This window comes from Clytia hemisphaerica, unplaced genomic scaffold (assembly GCF_902728285.1).
Source record: "Clytia hemisphaerica strain Z4C2 unplaced genomic scaffold, Clytia hemisphaerica genome assembly, whole genome shotgun sequence".
Classification (NCBI taxonomy): Eukaryota; Metazoa; Cnidaria; class Hydrozoa; order Leptothecata; family Clytiidae; genus Clytia; species Clytia hemisphaerica.
This window is the reverse complement of record NW_027104573.1, coordinates 80,457-100,197: the sequence shown is the minus strand read 5'-3', so window position 1 is coordinate 100,197 and position 19,741 is coordinate 80,457. Positions and strand designations below refer to the sequence as shown.

The 19,741-nt window shown below is 35.7% G+C and overlaps 1 protein-coding gene across 1 annotated transcript; it reads right to left on the bottom strand.

Annotated features, from left to right (window-relative positions):
• Nucleotides 1-6,519: 6,519 nt before the first annotated feature.
• Nucleotides 6,520-18,484, bottom strand: LOC136823470 (polycystin-2-like). Its single transcript, XM_067079663.1, is given in 15 exon segments — nucleotides 6,520-6,628; nucleotides 6,904-7,198; nucleotides 7,377-7,528; nucleotides 7,847-7,964; nucleotides 8,193-8,546; nucleotides 8,838-9,019; nucleotides 9,217-9,227; nucleotides 9,230-9,612; nucleotides 9,760-9,984; nucleotides 10,302-10,558; nucleotides 11,036-11,094; nucleotides 11,515-11,568; nucleotides 11,997-12,113; nucleotides 16,918-17,250; nucleotides 18,393-18,484. Coding segments are annotated over 14 exon segments (2,544 nt in total). The 5' UTR covers nucleotides 17,231-17,250; nucleotides 18,393-18,484; the 3' UTR covers nucleotides 6,520-6,604.
• Nucleotides 18,485-19,741: the final 1,257 nt, after the last annotated feature.

The following is a 19,741-nucleotide window of genomic DNA, read 5'->3' as shown; positions in this document are numbered from 1 at the left end:
CCCCATTAGGATATTGATAGAAACTTTTATCCTCATATCCTCATTGGAAAAATTTCAACAAGGGCTGTGAAACAGGGGTGTATAGAATAAAGAAAGAAGTGTGCAAAATTTAGTTTCGTTTAATTTTCCACCCCACCACAAGTTTTATCCCCGTTCACGATCCAAGAAATGACAATCTTGAAATTTATAGAAAAATGTATTCACAGCCATCCAAGAAAAGTTCAGGGTACTTTTCATGACTGAAGGTGACAGTAAATTTCCAGAATGCAAGAGGTCCCCAGGTCCCCAGGAGTGCAGGTTTTTAGTTCTGAGAAGTAATCTGAAACAGCTAAATTTTGAAGTCAACATCTTTGGCTGGAAGTTGTGTTCTTTGTGCCCTTACCACTGAAATCGAGACTGAAATATCTCTAGATCTTTGTCTTTGAAGTAAAAAAAAACTTATTCTGCTGTCACTGGCCCTTTATGGAAACAATTCTTGAGTCCATTGGCTTAGTGTACAGTGTTGCGTAGTGTTGCCTGTTATTTTCCAAGCAATTATGGAACAAAGTGACTAGAGACAATCCAGCCATAAGAAATATGGGAATATCAATTCGCGTCGGGTTTCAGTCCGTTTTTTATTCCCACTGGCTGAAAAAATCCTACCAGGTTTGTGAGAAGGTTAATTTCAGATCAGACACATATTTCATATCAGAATGGTGTCTCCCTATGGTTATTGATGCCTATAAGGGGATGAGCATTTGCGAAGATCTAACTCCAGCTCAAAGAAAAAAGTACAAAGAGGCGGCAGAAGATGCTAAGGCACGAAATCAAACCGAAAAAGATGGAGTATGGAGAGTGCAGGGTTTTGCAAAAAACGGATTCGGTGTAAAGAAGATAAACGCCAAAGATCGGCAATAAACCAAACACAAAAAAAAGACGTAACAAAGAAGAAAAACGAACAAACTAACAAACGAAAAAACCTTAACATACTATATACTAATGCAGACCAACTAACTAAAATAAAGAGAAAAGAACTAAATGAAATGATTTCAAAAGAACAACCCGATATCATTGCAATTTGTGAAGTAAAATACCGAAACATTCGAAAAAAGAACGTCTCATACAAGACTACCACATTGAAGGCTACTCCGAACCCTACGAAACAAATGCCTTAAATAATGTTGGACGTGGAATCATCGTTTTGACACATAAATCGATCAAAAATGTAGTCGAAGTGACACCCAATAGTGAATTTCAGGAGGTATACTTGCTGGAAATCAAACTCAAAGGAGCGGATTCTTTGCTTTTTGGATGTATGTATCGAAGTCCAACCAACACGCCAACATCAGCAAAAAACAATACAGCACTTAATCTTCTTCTGAAGGAAATAGCAATGAATAAGAAATACAGTCATAAGTGTATCGTCGGAGACTTCAACTATAAAGATATCAATTGGGAAAACTGGTCAACTCCTCACGATGACACGAAGGAAGACGAACAATTTCTCGAAGCTTTAAGAGACTCCTTCTTTTACCAACACGTCGATGAACCAACAAGAGCTAGAGGTACCGATACGCCATCACTTATTGACCTGATTCTGACAAATGAAGAAAGCCAGGTTAGCAACATAACCTATCTTTCACCACTTCATAAAAGTGATCACAGTGTTCTATCATTTACGTTCGAATGTTACCTTGAAACAGAATGCATTCATTATTGAAAACTATAACTACAATAAGGCAGATTTTGAAGCAATGAAGGGACATCTTGAGAACTCTGACTGGGTTACAGGTTTCCATCAAAAAGCAGGAAATGCAAACGTAAATGATTGCTGGAAGATGTTGCGAGATAAATTATTCCAGCTTAGGGATCGGTACGTTCCTCGTACGAAGGGGAAACATGCGTACGGAAAAAAGGGAAGTTTTGCAATCGATCAAGATATTCAACAAAGCTTAAAAGAAAAACTTCGCCTTCATCGCAAATGGATAAGATCAATAGGTACAACTTCGGAACAGAGAAATAGAGCTATTTACGCTACTGCGAGAAACAAGGTTACAGGAAAGATCAGACGAGAAAGAAGAAGACTAGAAGAACGAATTTGTGGTCAAGCAAAAAGAAGCCCTAAGAAGTTTTGGAAGCATATCCGGAACTCAATGAAGACCAAAACGGGAATTTCCCCTCTTCTCCTTGATCCAAATGATAAATCATCACTTCGTTTTACTGATAAGGATAAAGCTGACATCCTACATGATTAGTTTTGCAGTGTCTTTACGAATGAACCTGCTGGATCACTACCTGAGTTTCCATCACGAACAGACACAGATGTAGCATTCGATCTAACAATCGACATGATCAAAAAGGAACTGAAAGATTTGAATCCTAATAAATCGCTAGGACCTGATGAGATTCACCCAGTCATGCTGAAAAAGCTGGTCTTTTACATAGCCGGTCCTTTACATACTATCATGGCCAAGTCCTTCGTAGAAAGTAAACTACCTGATGATTGGAAGACTCACATGTGTCCCCGATCTACAAGAAAGGAAAGAAGAACCTTGCAGAAAATTACAGGCCCGTTAGTTTAACATCAGTTGCGTGTAGAGTAATGGAAAGAATCCTAAAGAAACAAATAATGGAACACCTAACGAATGAGAAATTGCTATCAACCAAACAACATGGGTTCATGGGTAAGCGATCGACAGTGACACAACTACTTCACTACTTAGACAAATGTGCAGACTCGATATCCAATGATAAGGTTGTTGACGTAATCTATTTCGACTTCGCAAAGGCATTTGACACCGTTCCACATCGCAGATTACTAAAAAGACTCGAAGCGTATGGTATCAGAGGAAGGGTACTTGGTTGGATGAAAGCATTTTTGTCCGATCGTTACCAATATGTGAAGGTCAATGGAAAGTTATCTAAGAAATGCCAGGTGCAAAGTGGTGTACCACAAGGAAGTGTCTTAGGTCCACTTTTTTTCGTTATTTACATCAATGATCTAACTGAAGTTACCAACTCAGAAATGTTTCTCTTTGCCGATGACACAAAGCTTGTTGAAGAAATAAATAACGCTGAAGATGCAATTAGACTTCAGCACGATATCGAGGCAATGGAAAAGTGGTCTGGTAACTGGTTGTTGAAATTCCATCCTGACAAGTGTCACGTGTTGACACTAGGGAAATTCTGGAACATTCAACATGCACATCCTTACGAGACCGCTGGCTCTGTCCTAGAACATGTTGATCAAGAGAAGGATCTTGGAGTGATTATTGATAGTGAATTGAATTTCGAAGAACACATCTACACCAAGATCAAGAAGGCTAACTCGATCGTTGGATTGATTAACAGAAGCTTCGACTTCCTTTCTCCCGAGATGCTCCGCACACTTTTCATTGCATTTGTGAGACCTCACCTTGAGTACGCGCAAGCTGTTTGGTCTCCACGACTGATCAAACACTCTGATGCAATTGAAAGTGTCCAACGTAGGGCCACAAGACTTGTCGGTGGTTATAGAAACCATTCATATGAAGAACGTTTACAAGTCATGAACCTACCCAGCCTCAAGATCCGGCGTAAAATCGGGGACATGGTAAGTATATAAACATCTTAATGTCTATGATAAATCTTCCCTATGTCAGAAACTCGTTCTTCGCAATCGACCTCAACGTAAGCACAATCTCGAATTAAAGAGGAATTTCGCTGAAGACGGCATTAGAGGATACCAAACGAATTCACTTTACTATAGGAGCATTGATACTTGGAACAGTTTGGCAACCAATGTTGTAAATGCACCGTCCGTAGGGAAATTCAAACTAGAATTGACAAACGAATGGAAAGATAAGATCTATAAATTGTAAAGATGTAAGATTGTTTCATAGAGGTCAATAGACCTGAGAAATACACTTCTATAAATTAAAAAATTAAAATTAAAAATTATGGTTATATTGTGCTTAAACAAAAAATTGTATTTCTTTTCTTCTTTCCGACCAATCTTGCTCCACACACGTGTAAATTCAATGTAAAAAAGCTTGTAAATTAAAATTGATGAGTACAGCATCTGACCCCGAGAATGTAGTAAACCCCGAGAATGTAGGTTTCTCATTTTTCAGTATTGTAGGCCTAACGATAGTTCTAGATTGCTTGAAAATGCACTCATAACAAAAGACAATTATGACAAATTAAAAAAGAAAAACTTTGCATTTTGCAAAATAACTATTTTTGAAAAAATTATTGGGGGGCCCCCCCAGTTGCTACGGCACTGCTGTTACATATTACTCATTATTTCTAGACATTAAATTTTAACTTAAATTAATATTTTTGATATGAAAATCTGAATCGAAGTTGATTGGATACAACCCGAATTGAGGCATTTTTAAAATAAATCCTCTCTAAATCGAATTGGAATTAAGTTATGATGATAGGAAAATTTTAACAAGAGTACCTAAGAGATGATTGATGTTGATATTTTGAGCTTTTACGACGGGTCACAGACCCACTGGGACCCAAGCTCAATCTCAGAAAATTTACCTATGTTTTGAACAATAGAATTTCTATCCCCATTGGGACTTTAGTAGAATTTTTTGTCCCCGCTGTGGGAAAAATTTCCACCTGGGCTGTGAGGCAGGGGTGTTGTTACATTATTCACATATTTCAGCACAAAATTTTCAACCTAAAAAATAAAAACAACTTTCTTGTCTCTTCTTTTACTTTTCCTAATTTGTAGCACGATAGAATTAATATCTTTGTTAAATCTTTGTCAGAATATATTTCTAAAGCATAAATTTCACTTAGAGAACAAAGATTTCCGGTGAATACTAAAATTCCGCTCTATCAACAACCATATCTTTTCACCTACATTCTGGGGGTTGAAAATCGAAAAAAATCATATTTTCAGAATAACAAAATGGTCTTTAGAATATTGTTTCGCAATAAAATATTTCTAAAATTTGCTGTTATGATTAATCCAGTTGGAAAAATATCAACATTTTACTATTACTAGATTTAAAGTCATAAAACCAAACCTACACTCTGGTGGTTATAACGAAAATGGGAGTCAACTTCAAGGACCAAAAAAATTAGTTTATCTATCAAAAGCAATGAAACTAAACCCTGGGAAAGGATTTCGGGAGTTCAAAGTTTCGTTGAAAACATTCAATGTTTTTTAAAATGCAAATGTACATCTTTCAGGTTTGATTCAAATTTCACCTACATTCTTGGGGTCAGGTGCTGTAAGCAAACGATATTACTCTCATTTGAAAATAAAACTTTTAAGGCCTTATCTAATTGGCAATGAAGTGAAGAGTTGTTGAGACTGGACTGGGTCGAGGTCAGACTTGTTTTATTCGTTCAGTATTTAAGTTCAAATTTAGAACGAAAAAAAAAGGGAATTGGTAGACTGGAGTCGTTTATAATGTGTGTAATACTAATAATACCAATAATACTGATAATAATACGGGATTTAGTTTGTATAAACTAAAATTGTTCCCTTCGTTACTTTTTGCTTATTTCTACTATATCTGAATTAGTCATCTAGCTTGCTAGACTAGGGAATTGGATGAGGTGAGAAATGAAAAAAAAAACATGAGGATTTTGAATTTTTATACACATTCCAATAGAATATATTCATCAACAGTATTTTTATTTATTTATAAGCAAAAGTGCGACTCGCTTTTCAAACCACTACAAAATATATTCTCTTTTGTCAACTGACCCGAGGAAAAAAAGATTGCGCAAAAAATGAAGAAGAAAATCTCAACGAAAAACGTACGAGTGCTGATCTTTTAAGTGATCATTGTCATGATAAAAAATGAGGCAAAAAGATTCTCGACTTATTCGGATTTCAGTTTGAAGAATTTCAAGCAGAGTCTAAATCGCAATATTTTCCTTTTTTCTAAAAACATAACAAAAAAAGGAGAGGGCAAAAAAAATTAATAAATACATTTAAAAATATACATAAATCTTAAAATATACATCAATTGCTTCAATACTTCCTGTGCGTTATGACCGACTGTTCGGTATTTTATACCTTTACCCTGATTTAAGATTGAAAACATTTTCTGATGCAAGTAAAAATTTCTGAAGCGTAAAATTATAATTCTATATACAATGAAAATGGTGAAATTAAAATCTCTAGATTCAAAAAAAAAAAAACATTCAAAATTGATACATTTTTAATTTTAATAATAAAATTTTCTTTTTAAGAAATATTCAGGAGAAGTTGGGTAAAAGTGAACGCCTTTATAGCATAGCGAGAGGAAGAAGTGGAGCTTTTTTTTATGAAAAAGGAAGACACAGAACGTACCACAGAAAACGTAGTGGGGGAAAAAGGTGATAGTATAAAAATTAGATCAATGATGTAAAATGAGGTCAGCAATAACGTGTTTTATTTCAATCCTTCATAGCGAGATAGAATAAGAAAGGAATATTATCCAAATGTCTGCCACTTTTTTCCTTGAATGTGTGTTTTTAACATGTAAGATTCTTTAGTTTTAGGGTTGGTTGATTCTCAATGAAAAACAAAACGAAAGAAAATTCCTTGGTCGTGCAGGTGCATTTTAAAGTATATTAAATTTTTCCAATATATATTTTTTAATATCCTTTCGTTCACAGCTCGATTCGGATTTTATTTTGGAATGGAAGCATCCTCCTACAAATTGAACGAAAGAAGAGTGTGATTTTTTCGGCTCTCTTTACACTTGGTCACAATCAACACAAGTTGTTAGTTGAGTTAAGGGTCTATCTAGACAAAAGAAAAAGAAGAAAAAATTGTCGTTGGGCAAAACCCATCAAAACATGAATTCGTGAATGACATTTCAAGCAAATAAGATGACTCAAAACTATTAAAGAATATATGTGCGTCATTCTTTTATCCAAAAAGTGAAAAGAAAAAGTGAAAGAATGAAAAAGAAGTCAATTACTCACTTTAATTGAAACTGAGCTCCCCTTGGATTTTTTGTTGGAGCTAGCAGGTCGTTTCAAAGCGGTCTCGCTGTCCCAGGTTTCTAACTCATCACGGACGAGTTTTTCGAGGCGTTCTCGCTTATTATCATCTCCTCCTTGACTCGATTGTTCAGAGATGCTGTCCAACAATTTGGTCATGGTTTCACGTCTCTTGATCTTGGCTTTATCCATAGCTTCGAGTTTGAGGAGGACGGCATCGATCTTGGATACAATGCTTCCGATGCTGTGTTCCACACGGTCCACTCTTCGGCTCAAACTGTAAAATAAAAAATTTCAGAAAATTGATTAGAAATGCAACACAGATCCTTTAAGTCTAGGGTCAGTAAATTGAAGTAATGAGACACAATTAAAATAGGATGAACAAAATCTCTGAAAAGAGCAATTCAAATTCTAAAAAATTGAAAATCATTTTTTTAAACGAATAAAAAACTTACACAGTGAATTCTTCGAACGGGATGCGAGTGCCACCACCACTTTCACTTTCGTTATCGGAATCGTCATCATCGCGGACGCTCATCTTGCTCTTGATGCGAGAGGCATCACCCTTTGCACGTTCAACCTCTTCGATTTCCTCGTTCAATTCAGCCTGGATGAACAAAAATGCAGTGAATTTTTCGATTTATATCAAGAAACTTGTAGAAATTGTAAACATATATTTCTAGAAGTTTCGGTGTCCTCTGATCACGACTGATCACGAGTAAAAATTTCAATTCAAAAAATGAATTACAAAACAAATTTAACTTCCAACCCTCTCCATGCTTTCTGAAATCAAAGTTATCCTAATCAGTTTGCATCGTTTGGATAAAAGTTTAAGCATCCCTTTTAAAAAACTTGCCATACAAACTTTGCTCTTCTTCTCTTAGAATTATAAAATACCACCATTTCTTAGAAGGGGTTGACATACCTTTTGTCCTTCGAGATCTTCTTGCATTTTTCGTTGTTCATCTTCGTTCAAGATACGGTCACCATCAACATCGTATTTGGCGAACACTGCCTCAATCTCCGCATCAGCGTGACCAAGACTAAAATATAGGAAGAAGGTGAAAGTGGAAATTGTTTACGATGAGTTTAAGGATTGTATACAAGGTTTTAAGGCGCAAAGATACTTCTAACCTTTAAATTAAATCTGATTGAAGTAAGTAGGAAATAAGGCAAAGCGGGTATTTTCTCTAAGTACTTTTGCTTTAGTAATTTCATAAAATTTCAATTTGTTTCTCTTTTGACAAGTTGGTGATATGCTGGAGACTTACGCTTTGAGTTCAGTTCTCCATTCTTCAAAGTCCAATTTGTTGTCTTGATTAGTGTCAGCAGTTTGGAGAGCTTTTTGAATGTCAACAATTTTCTCACGTTTGAAGGAGAGTTTGTTCATCATCTTATCGTATCCTTTCTTGAAATAATCTCCGAAAGCGAAATCGTCCTCTTGTTGTGCCAAGTCGGATTTGACTTCAGCGTAGGTATCATTGATGATAGCCAAGAACATGTTGATGAGGACGAAGAAAACGAAGAAGACGTAAGAGATGAAGAAGAGTGGACCCAAGAAGCGGTTGGCGTCTTCGATCTCACGGAAGTTGAAATCACCAAGAATGATACGGAACAATGTGAAACTGAAAAAGAAGAAAATAACCTTAGTATAGATAAAAAAAGGTTTAAAATACCAATTAGTTTATACTTCGGGGCTTCCCGATATTCTGAATACAGAAATGAGGGATTCGTTTAAACTCTCCTAAAAGCACCAAATGGAACGATGTCTATTTAAGAACCCACGACACGGTTGACTAATGAAAGAAATGTTGAAAATCAATCAGGTTAAGTGATAAACATAAGTGCTGAAAGTCACAAAAGACTCTAAAACAGCAGGTTCTAAATGAAATGAAAGAATAAAATAGTATACTTACACACTGTTGAGATAAGTGGAGAAATCACGGACTTGTGTTCCGAAGATCAAATAACCCCATTGAGCGTAGGCCAAGAAGATGATGAAGAACATGACAGCGAATCCGGCAATATCTTTTGCGCAACGTGCAAGAGTAGATTGCAATTGTGTCATAGTCTTGTTGAAGCTGATGTATTTGAAAACCTACAAAAAAGAAATTAAATGAGATTTCAATAAACTGAAAGAGTCACGCTATACTCAAATTCGATTATAAATCTGGGGAACAAAAAATCCGTCAAGTCATTGCGTTCTTTTCATTTGGATCAACTTACCTCAATTCTAGTCTAGTTTGCAGACCACTAAAGATAAAATTCCTAATAAAAGGGTGAGCAGTAACCTACCTTAATCCAACAAAGACAGCAACAGCAATGAAATCGTTAAATGTTTCTTGCCAATAACCCAAAGTATCGAAATTAGCATATTTGTCTTGATGATCGAGAAGGTCTTGTAAGAGATTTCCCACTTCCATGGTTCTGTAGACGTTAAAAGCAACACACACGATACCCATCAATACCACCAAAATGTCAACAATGTTCCAGAAGTCTTTGAAGTATTCCAATTTGTGTTTATGGATTTCGATCACTTCTTCAATGGCGTAGTAGAGGAGGAAAAGAACGAAGATACATTCACAAGCGAAGACGAATTGATCCATGGGTGTGACGTATCGGAGAAGTTTCAATGTTCGGAATTTGTAGTATGGAATACATCCTCCAGTAGCCGGATATTCCAAGAGCAAACTGAAAGAGTGAAGGGAAGAAGTGTTAAAAACAATCATATGGTTCAAATACTGAGTGTAGGAAACTGTACAAACTAGTGATTTCAAAAAAAAACTTTAGAGGTGAGTGAGGTTTAGGTATCAACAAAAAATGTAAAAAATGTCTTACGTGACAATGCAGAAGAGATTGATGTTAGCGTTGTAGACGGTAAAATCGATGAAAACAGCCCGGGTACCACGATCTAACCACAAGTTAGCTTTGAGTTCAGCAATGATGTCCTTTGAAGGAGCTTTCTCACCAGCTAAAAGTTTGGTGAAACCACCGCCTCCGTATGTAGTGACGCGCCCACGGAAACCACGTCCGTTCAACTCGTCTTCCGTGGAATATTCCCATCTGAACAAAAAGAAAAGAATAATTACAATTTCATAGTAAATTTAATTGATCTTATTAAAAAGGGAGGAATTTCGATTTATTCATAGAAGTTGTATAATTCGAAAAATATAAATTTATAATTTGAACAAAGACAATGTATAGCAATGTGCCCTCCCGGTTATTACCATAATGGCTTTATGGCAACTCCTGGACTTGGGCACAGGATGTACGGTAATATAATTTGAACAAAGATTCAATAACCAATCAAACAAAAGCCAGTTAGCAACCGATGGGCAAATTCAAAGACGTATTACAGACGAAGAAGTAAAATGACTTACGCAGAGCCGTTCATGACACGGAAAGCACGTTTATCTTCCACACTTTCAGAATAAGGAGCATAACACTCCTTAATTTCTTTCTTGAAGTCATCAGGAACAGTGCAAGAGTCGTTTCTAACCCTAACCTGCCGAAGCCGGGGCCTGCCCAATAATTTGTTTTCAAAGTAGATGTATCCCTTTTCATCATTATTGGTGATTGGTTTTCCGTTGTAGTATTCTTCCCAGTACAGACCGTTCATCAAACCGTCGTCTGCAAACTACACATACAAGCAAAATATAAAAATTCAATGTACAATGTAAAATTCAGTTGTTTTGATTGCCTGGGTCGACAAGTGGAACCAGCAGAGCACTAACAAATACATTCATAATTTGGGAGAAAATTTCGATAATAGATATTTGTATCAGCTAATCAAAGTGTTTGGTAAAACATTCCGGAATGGCAAATTATAGGTTAAACATGCAACAAATTCATGCAAGTGTTGTTAAAAGAAATATTCGGAGGAACATGTTTGAATTAGTCAATATTGGTTAAAGATTATGGTTAACTTACAGTCCAGAAGTCTTTCATGGTTGTGTAACTATCAAATCCAGTGTTAGTAACAAAAAGATCTAAGAAAAACGGACAAAATCATGCAAGGTACTGTCTAAATAACCAATCTATTGACATGCCGGCTAAACTAACTGATCTTTCTCATGCGAGAAAAGCATGCGTTTGAAAGGCATGCGATTCTTACATCCCAGAAGTGTTTCATGGTGGTCATACTCTCGAACTCGGGCTCTTCAATAAACAGGTCTGTGACGTAAGTAAAATAAGGAAAATGGTCACTGACCTTTATAAACCCTGGACCAAGCTATATCCGCCATATTTGATCGGTGTATTTTTTTGAGAGTGATACCCACAAAGTAGCTATTGTAGTGTTAAAACTGCATCACGACAAACGGCGCTGTATCACTTATGTACAAACTAAGTAAATCATAGCTCTCGATGCGGGTAACACTTTCAAAAAGAAAACTCCGATCAAAGTATTTTGTTTGGCCGGGATTGAGAAAGTGACTCATTGGTTTATAAAGCTCAGTGGAAATGGTTCTAAATATTCAGTGAACATATAATATAATCCTCATTAAAAGGGTAAAATCATTCAGACACTTAAGAAAAATTTAATTTCGATTCTTGTAGAAAACTAGGGATGGTTTTGTTAATCGTGCGACATACCTTTCATGACCTTGGTAAAGTAGTACATGGTTGAATGAGTCATTCCAAAAGTCACTGAAATGGAAAGAAATAGTCGAACGTTCATAGCGTCAGCCTGGGTTTAGGTCCCATGCAAAAATTGGGTCCACCCTGAGTTTTAACTTCCCCCATAAAAAATTCATGAAATTTTTGGTAGCCCCTAGGGCTTTTGACCCTCGACACTTTTAAAAGTTTGTTCCACAAAAAAAGGGTTATTCAATGTAAATTGTGCTGGGGCTGACGCTATGACGTTTGTGCTATTTTGATGAGATATAAGGTGGGGAACTCTTCAACGATACGGATGAAAAAGAAGGTCGTAGGGGGACTTTGGCTTCACATAAGATGAGTGTGTTAATTCAGAATATCAAGGATATCAAGGATATAGTATAGAGAATTAAGTGCTTGTGAAAATAGAGGTTGTTTTACTTCTGAATAGGATGATGAGATAGAGGAAAAGAACATACAGATGCAGAGGATGACGATGAAGGCGACGTAGATGATCAATTCACGAAGAGTTGTCTTCACTTGGAATTCACGATCATCTTCTTTGTTGGATTCTGTTAATCGAGTTCGCCATAAACCTATAGAGAGAGATAAACAAAATGTGATAAGAAATATTTTTCGACCTTATGTTTAATTTATATCGAGGCTTTGTATTTGTTATTTTGGCTGAATTGAAAAACAATGAATACGGATGAAGTGCCAAACATATTGTTCAGTTTGATTAGGTTACGTAATTTTCGCCATTGTTGAAGAAAACATTCGATTTGCGAATTAAAACTTAAAACGTTTACTCCAAAGATGGAGGATTCTCGCTAAGTTGCATTAATTTGTCAAAACCTGACAGATCTTTATACTACTAACATCTTGGGAAGGCGTGTCCTCTACTTGAAGATTTTGGAAACGCGGATATTTCGGTGGTGTTATCCAGTTTCATAACCACCGTATTTTTCTCACTACTCGATGATCTTTCAAACGAAGATGAACTTAAACGGTTCATCGAAATCTCTGGATTCAGATTCGAACGAGGGTGGTTCGAAACTTTCTTGGTAGTCACCCTTTTCGAAGGGCGCAATCTCGGTACAAAAGGCATCTTTAGAAATTACTTTCCAGAGTCACAAAAAATTATGATTTTACTGAACAACGAAGAAAACGTCTTCTCTCCTCCTCACAAGGACGGTGTCAAACTTTTACTGTTTTTTCATGATTCTCACTTTCTCAATTTCATACGAAAAACAAATTTCAAAACTTTAATAAAAAAGGTCCGCTGGTTTTTACAAAGAGGAAAGGAAAGGACTTGGCAGGATGAAAATTTACAATACAATGAGAATTCAGTAAAAGGCTAAATAAATCTTCAAATAACTCAGGACTCCAACATATTAAAATTTCTTTAAGTAGTGGGTCACATGAAAAATTAATTGCTACCACATACAGGCTTTTTTGGCCTTTTATCATTTTTTTGATAAAGCAACGGCAATAAAGAAAAGTGTTTTGAATCAATGGGACGTTTGAAGACCCTGACAGTGAATCTTCAGATTCTGAAAATGGCCTGTACAGTGTACGAAAATTTTAATCATTCAAAAGTAAAGGAAGTTATTTCAAATGCTAAATCAAAAAATGGACTTTTTCAAATGGCTGAAGAATGGTTCTTTCTTTCTTTCATTCTTATTATGAAGGCCTAAAAATAAGGAGTTTTGAATTGGTGTTTATTCGTATGCTCGGTTAAATATAAACTCAACTTCGAAGAATTTTTAGGTATTTTTCTAAGTTTTTATAGTGGCAGTTTGTAGTTGTTTTTTAGTGGAAGGGTGGTTCGATAAGATTCCATCAGTTTAACAGAGCCGCCAGATTGAAGTTGGCTTTACATTGGGTCAAATTAAAAGAGAATATAAGAATAGGAGATGAGTGCTATGAGTTTGATTAGGTAAGCTGCTGGTATAGTTTGAATCCAAATCTTCTTTTTAGTTACATACTAACAAAAATTCAAAGTTGTTTCAGATACAGTAGGTCCCTGACTTTTGTTGTTTGACAAAAAGCCTCTATTTTCGAGTCTACACATTGTCTTATTCTAATTATCTCAGTCCCTCCTTAATATCCTGTTACTTGTACAATAAACATATAGCTCTTAAATTAAAAATCTAAAAAATCAATATAAACACAAAACTTTGATTTTGAATTTTGATTTTACAATCTTGTAATTTGAAATTAGGGATAATCTTTTATTAAATAAACTTGATTTTCCAGCACTTGGAAAATTTAATAAAATATCCTAAAACTGGGACTTCAGAAGAATTAGTTTTATTTTTTGAATTTCAAGAAAAATGCAAGGGATCAAAATGTGCAAGTAGTGGCAAATTCACATCTTTTTTTTAAATAGTAAGAGTTTTATTTCTAAGTTTTATAATTATACCTTAAATGTTGGATTTTTCAAAAAAAATCTTTCAAGCTTGAAATGGGTGATTTGAACTAAATCTTTACTGCCCTGTCCAAAATCATTTTTTGCATACACCTCATTCAAGTCAAGTGTTAATTATTTTTTTATTTTTTTATTTTTTCATTAGCTACAGCTTGGTAATGATACACTTTCTGCAAAATTTCATGTTTTAACTATCTACCATATTATCTGAAGCAAAATTAAAAAAAAAGGTTTTAATTTTGTCTCAGAGGCAGAAAATGTCAAAATTTCCCTAGTCGAGGTAAATGAAATGATGCTATTCAATGTCACACTAAGAATTAAATTTTTTCCAATTTGCCAATTGATAGATGTGTCAACATGTAACCTAACAAAGATTATTTTAATATTCTGCCAAAACCTATAAGGGGTTCAATTACAGGCTGTCAATGTCAGATATCATGCTCAAATTTAGTCGAGCATCCTAGATGGAAACTGTTATGGAAACTAGGCTAAGGAAAGACAGGTAAAAACAGGTTTGTTTACTAGAGACCAAGCTTTTTTGCAAAATACCGGAAAGGTTAAAAACACAACAATTTGTGTTATTCAGCATGGCATTGTGAATTTTAGGAAAAGACCTATTTTATAAACATGGCTCCGAATGGGGTTCTAGGTCCCCCCAACAAATTTAGGTCCCCCCTAAGTTTTAGGTCCCCCCACTTTTCAGTAAGGTTCAGGTCCCAGTTGAAATCTAAAGGTTCAGGTCCCTGCAAAAAGTATTTTCAAGGTTCAGGTCCCAGCAAAGAAAAATAATTTGGCACCAAATTGTTTCGATTTCAATATGTCTTCTTTTTGTGGTGTGTGTACCACCCCCTCTCGCACGCAGATGAAAATAAAACGGTAGATTATTTAAAAACAGAACATTAAAACCAAACAAAAAAATATTTTTACAATTTCTTAATTATTGTAATTAGCCCCCAGAACTTTAGTGCAGCCCTTCAGGTCCCCCCACTTTTTTAGGCCCCCCCTGAGTTTAAAAATGAGACAGCCCCCACCCACTTTTAGGCTGATTTCAGATTTACACCCCCCTAAATAAGTGGGGGGGGTGCGGAGCCATGATAAAACTCATTCTAACTAAGAAATTAGACGACCCTGAATGCCATTGTATATCGTACAGTGATGCCTGGTGGGGTTTTATCATAAAGATATAGTGGGACTTTGATTGTGAAAGTACCTAGGCAAAATCAGGTACGGGGACGTGCCGCTGGCCAGGGTTACTTTTTTAGGCTCTGAAGATGACAGGGTTCCAAAATTACTAAATTTCACAATCTGAATCTGACAGGGTCGACTTCTGGTTATTTTATATATACAATTTTCAGGGTGGAAATTATAAATTTTTCAAATTTTTCGTCTACTTGCAGTCATTTTTCAGTGATTTTTGCCACTTTGCAGGGTGAAAATAAGAAAAATTTTGATTTTTCGTTCTGACAGGGTCCGAATTTTCCGAAAATTCTCATCTGACAGGGTCTACTCTCCAAACTCCAGCGGCACTGTGTTCTGTGCACTGCGTCCTGTCAGCCGTCAAGGTCAGTGCCCCTTGGGTGTTGACATCCCTCTTCTAACTTTGTCAGCCTTCTTTAATATCTTTATGATCAAACCGGAATCGCTGATTGAAACTAATTTTCTTTGCTTAGCAATCAGTTGAGGATTCCATCAGTGATTCTGACCTTCATATTATTCCTAGCTCTAAAGAAGGATATTGAAATTAGAAAAGGGATGTCGACATTAGACCAACTTTACGGTACAATATATGGTAGTTGTGAAATTAGTATTTGGTTTTCTTTTTCTGCCCAACTTTAACATCTCACATGACACAATGTAAAAAATAGTTATTTACGAGAACGCGAAAGCGTTCGCCATATTAATCATATACTCCACCAGTTTGGACCGGAAATTATCTGTGGTGCCGTGGTATAGTGGTAGTCGACCTTGGCTTCTGTGCATGAGGCTAGGGTTTGATTCCCACTCACGGCTGTTCACTTGGCAAGTGAACGTTCACGACCCTGGACACCGCCGTACATTGCGCGGTGGAGTCCGGTGGGCGCCCGGTGGGTGTACGGTGGGTGGAGCCTAACCTATTTTTACCACCGTTCATGTCCCACCGTACACGAAAAATACCGCCGTACATTGTAAGGTGGGAAGTGCGTACATCCATGCGTACATCCACCGGACAATCGTACGGAAAATGTCAAAATTTCCCTAGTCGAGGTAAATGAAATGATGCTATTCAATGTCACACTAAGGGATTCTGTACGGTGGTGTTGTACGGTGTTTTCGATCTAACCTAAAATACCACCGTACACCCACTGTACACCCACCGGACTCCACCGCACAATGTACGGCGGTGTCCAGGGTCGTGAACGTTCCTTTGCCCAGGTCAACCCATGCCATGTGAGGGGAATTGGGTAGTCAGTTCAAGGTGCTGACGGGACACTCATTAGTAAGCGTCTATAGTTGCGAGAATAAGCCTCTAAAGCCTCCTGCAACTCAACCAAATAGAATAGAAAAATATCTGCTCTGTATTACGGAAATAGAACACTTATACTCAAACTAATACTTTATAGCACATTGTGCGGGAAGATTCGCAGAGTTATCCCATGCTAATTCGGGAGAATGTTTGAATAAAACTTATTTACTGTATAGGTATTTTCTGATTTCCTGCTTGTTTTACTTGCATCTCCTGAAGTGTGGAGTAATTAGTTAAGCAATAGACCGTGGCGTTCTCCCAAAAAACTATTCGGACACCGAATTGACCAGTAAAGTCAAAATGATGGGACACATCCATACAAACAAACTGTCTATTATCCATGCCATGCGAGACACACTTGCACACAGTACGGTAAAACGACTATTATTTTTGCCAGTATGTCTGGGAAAAAGTAAAGCTGGCGCTTATATTGTAAGGTAAGAAAAAAAATTCTAAAATAAACTACCTCTGACTCCCTTCTTGAAACGTGTGAAGCAATCAACTGGTTCATTTTTGGCATCAGCACGAACATCGTGAGTGATCTGTGACTGCATACTGTAGGGTTCAGCAGCCATACCACTTGGTAAGTCTAAAGCATGCTGATTTCTTGGACTGAAGTCCACGTCGTCTTGGCCTGGTCCATCTTGATCCCAAGCCTTGCGAGAGGCAGATGATTGAGGTCTTGATTTATTTTGAAGTTCCATTTCGTCTTGCCTCGTCAGACTCGTTTGTGATCCCTGCAAATTTTTAGTGGATCTTCTTTTTGTTGCACTGCTCATTTTGTGTAGCTTAGAGTCTTCTGTAAATCATAAAGTGAAAGTGGTTTTCAATTTGAATGTGAAAGTGAAAAATTATGCTCAATGATTTTCTCCGAATTTGGAGTCGTCTTGTTGTTGTTCAGATTTTTTTCAAAATGGCGACATCAAATTCTCCACTCGGCACCGATAAAAAATTCTCGACAGGGGGTTCGGTTGATGCACGAAAAAAAGAATAATTTTTCATAATTTTATTATATTGGTCACTATATTGAACGTTTTAAAAAGACCTCATTTATGAATTATGAATGTTTTATTCTGTTTTTCAAAGATGAAAATTTCCATCCAAACAATGAGAATTTGTGTTGTATGATTTCTATGATTTCAATAGAAATGAGCTGTCGTCATGTCAGTTTGATATTGATAAGAATTTGATAATTTTCTTCTTATGATATGAATATGAATGTAAAACGAAATGAAGAAAAATATTTTTTTCGTGACATTTATGACAAAAATACTGACTCTCTTTTTTCAAATTACCCTCTAATAGGCATCAAATATCTGATACCGAAATAACCCCCGTCTTTACTAGGAAAAATACCGCAACTCGCAATATTTCCCATTGCATTATTGAAAATATTTGGCATATTCTGACAGCTTTTTTAACGCTCCTACGTCAACCTTTGCAAATTCTTTAGTCCCTCAAGCACAATAAAGTTGATATTCATTTTGACGCTAGGAAGAAATCATTCAAAAGCTCTTTAAAAACATAACTCAAGATAAAAATAAGTTTATAACAAACTTTCACTTGCGAAGCAAAATCGAATAAAAAAAAGAATGATACTTTTCACACAATTTCATCAAAAAGTGACATATTAAGAAACAATGATTCTTTCGAAATGAAAATAAACAAAATAGCGCTTTCTTGTTATATCGTGAAAAAAATATAGAATTCAATGGGGAAAAGAAAAATGAGGGGGTAAAGTATTAGTGCCGTCGTGAAAATTTGAAAATTACCTAAAATGAAAGATTCGATTTTCATATTAATATGTACTAAAAAAATCAAACAAGCTTTCGAATAGTTTTCATTTATAGTAGACATAATCTTAATTTTTTTTTTTTGGCAAACGAGTCAAATGAAAATATAAATTTTACATTAAAATATTGTAAAAGAAAAGTAACTTACAATCCAAAGAGAGTTTTAAGTCCAAGAAATGAGTTGGGTGACAGTCCCCCTTATCTCGTGATTTCCTTTCACCCTCTTATTTTCACAAATTGATAGAAAAACCTTCCACATCAACTGTGAATTTAAAAATAGAGTGAAAAATTGAAATTTCTTTTCTCGATTTGACTGTATGTAAAAGTCGTTCATAATTAACGAGATGATTTTGCAAAAATATCGAAGGACACATGAATAGGACTCATTTATTGATATTCTATCCCAATTCGAAATTTCAATCGGACCACCTGTCAAATTTCCATGGTGACAAGAAAATGTGTCAACGACCCTAAAATTGTTTTTCCTTTTGAATGATGAGTACTACTCTCCTCCAAAGAGCTTGCAGAGGCTTGAGAATGAACCAAAAGGGCAACAAAACCTAACAGGTGGTGCAATTAAAACGAGGAGAGTGAACTATTTATAGAAATTTATTTCAAAATATAAATTTTGTACATAAAATAAAATTTTCATGAAAAATATCTTAATGGTAAAATTTTCATTTACTAGAGGTCTGGTAACAAGAGTATTCAGTAATTTGTTTGAAAACGAGGCTACCTGTGAATAGTATTCATGCATTGAGTATCTTCTCACGGTAGGGATGATTTTTGATTGTCTGAGAACAATGCTAAACAAAGAAAAAGGAAAAGCAACCAACCAATGAAATTGAAGTATCATACCATAGATGAAATCGAATTCCTTACCTTATATAAACTAATATTACTACAAATGAAAAAACCCGATCGTATTTCAAGATAAAATTTCACGGTTGTAATTGAGTTGAAAATGGAAAGGGTTTCCTTATCTTCCTCATTTCATACTTATAATTCTTTTCTGTTTTCAAAAGAAAAATATTAATTGGAACACTTAAAAATTGGAAATAGATATTGCCTTATCAATAATTTATAAAATAAATATCTTTTCAAAATGGTACAGAATCCATTTCAAAATCTTTATAAACAAAAGCGATCTACGGATGGAGAGATAATCATAAATGCAAATCAGAACCGTAAAAAAAAATCCCCTCTTTTGATTTTTTTATAATCCTGCCTTGAAAAAAAGATGAAGAAAAAACACCACAGTTTGATGGTTGGATCGGCAATTGAAAATTTCTGAAGAAATTAAAACATAATCCGGGGGCCTACGAAATAGGGTTTTTAAAAATGACGATGATGTTGATGAAAACGAACTGAATCGAAAAACGATAAAAAATTTATGATTGGGTTTGTAGAAAGATTGCATTGCTTCAATTGAAATCGATGAACAGTGATGAAATAATCATTCGTTTTCTCTTGAATTACTTCAAAATTCCTTGATAC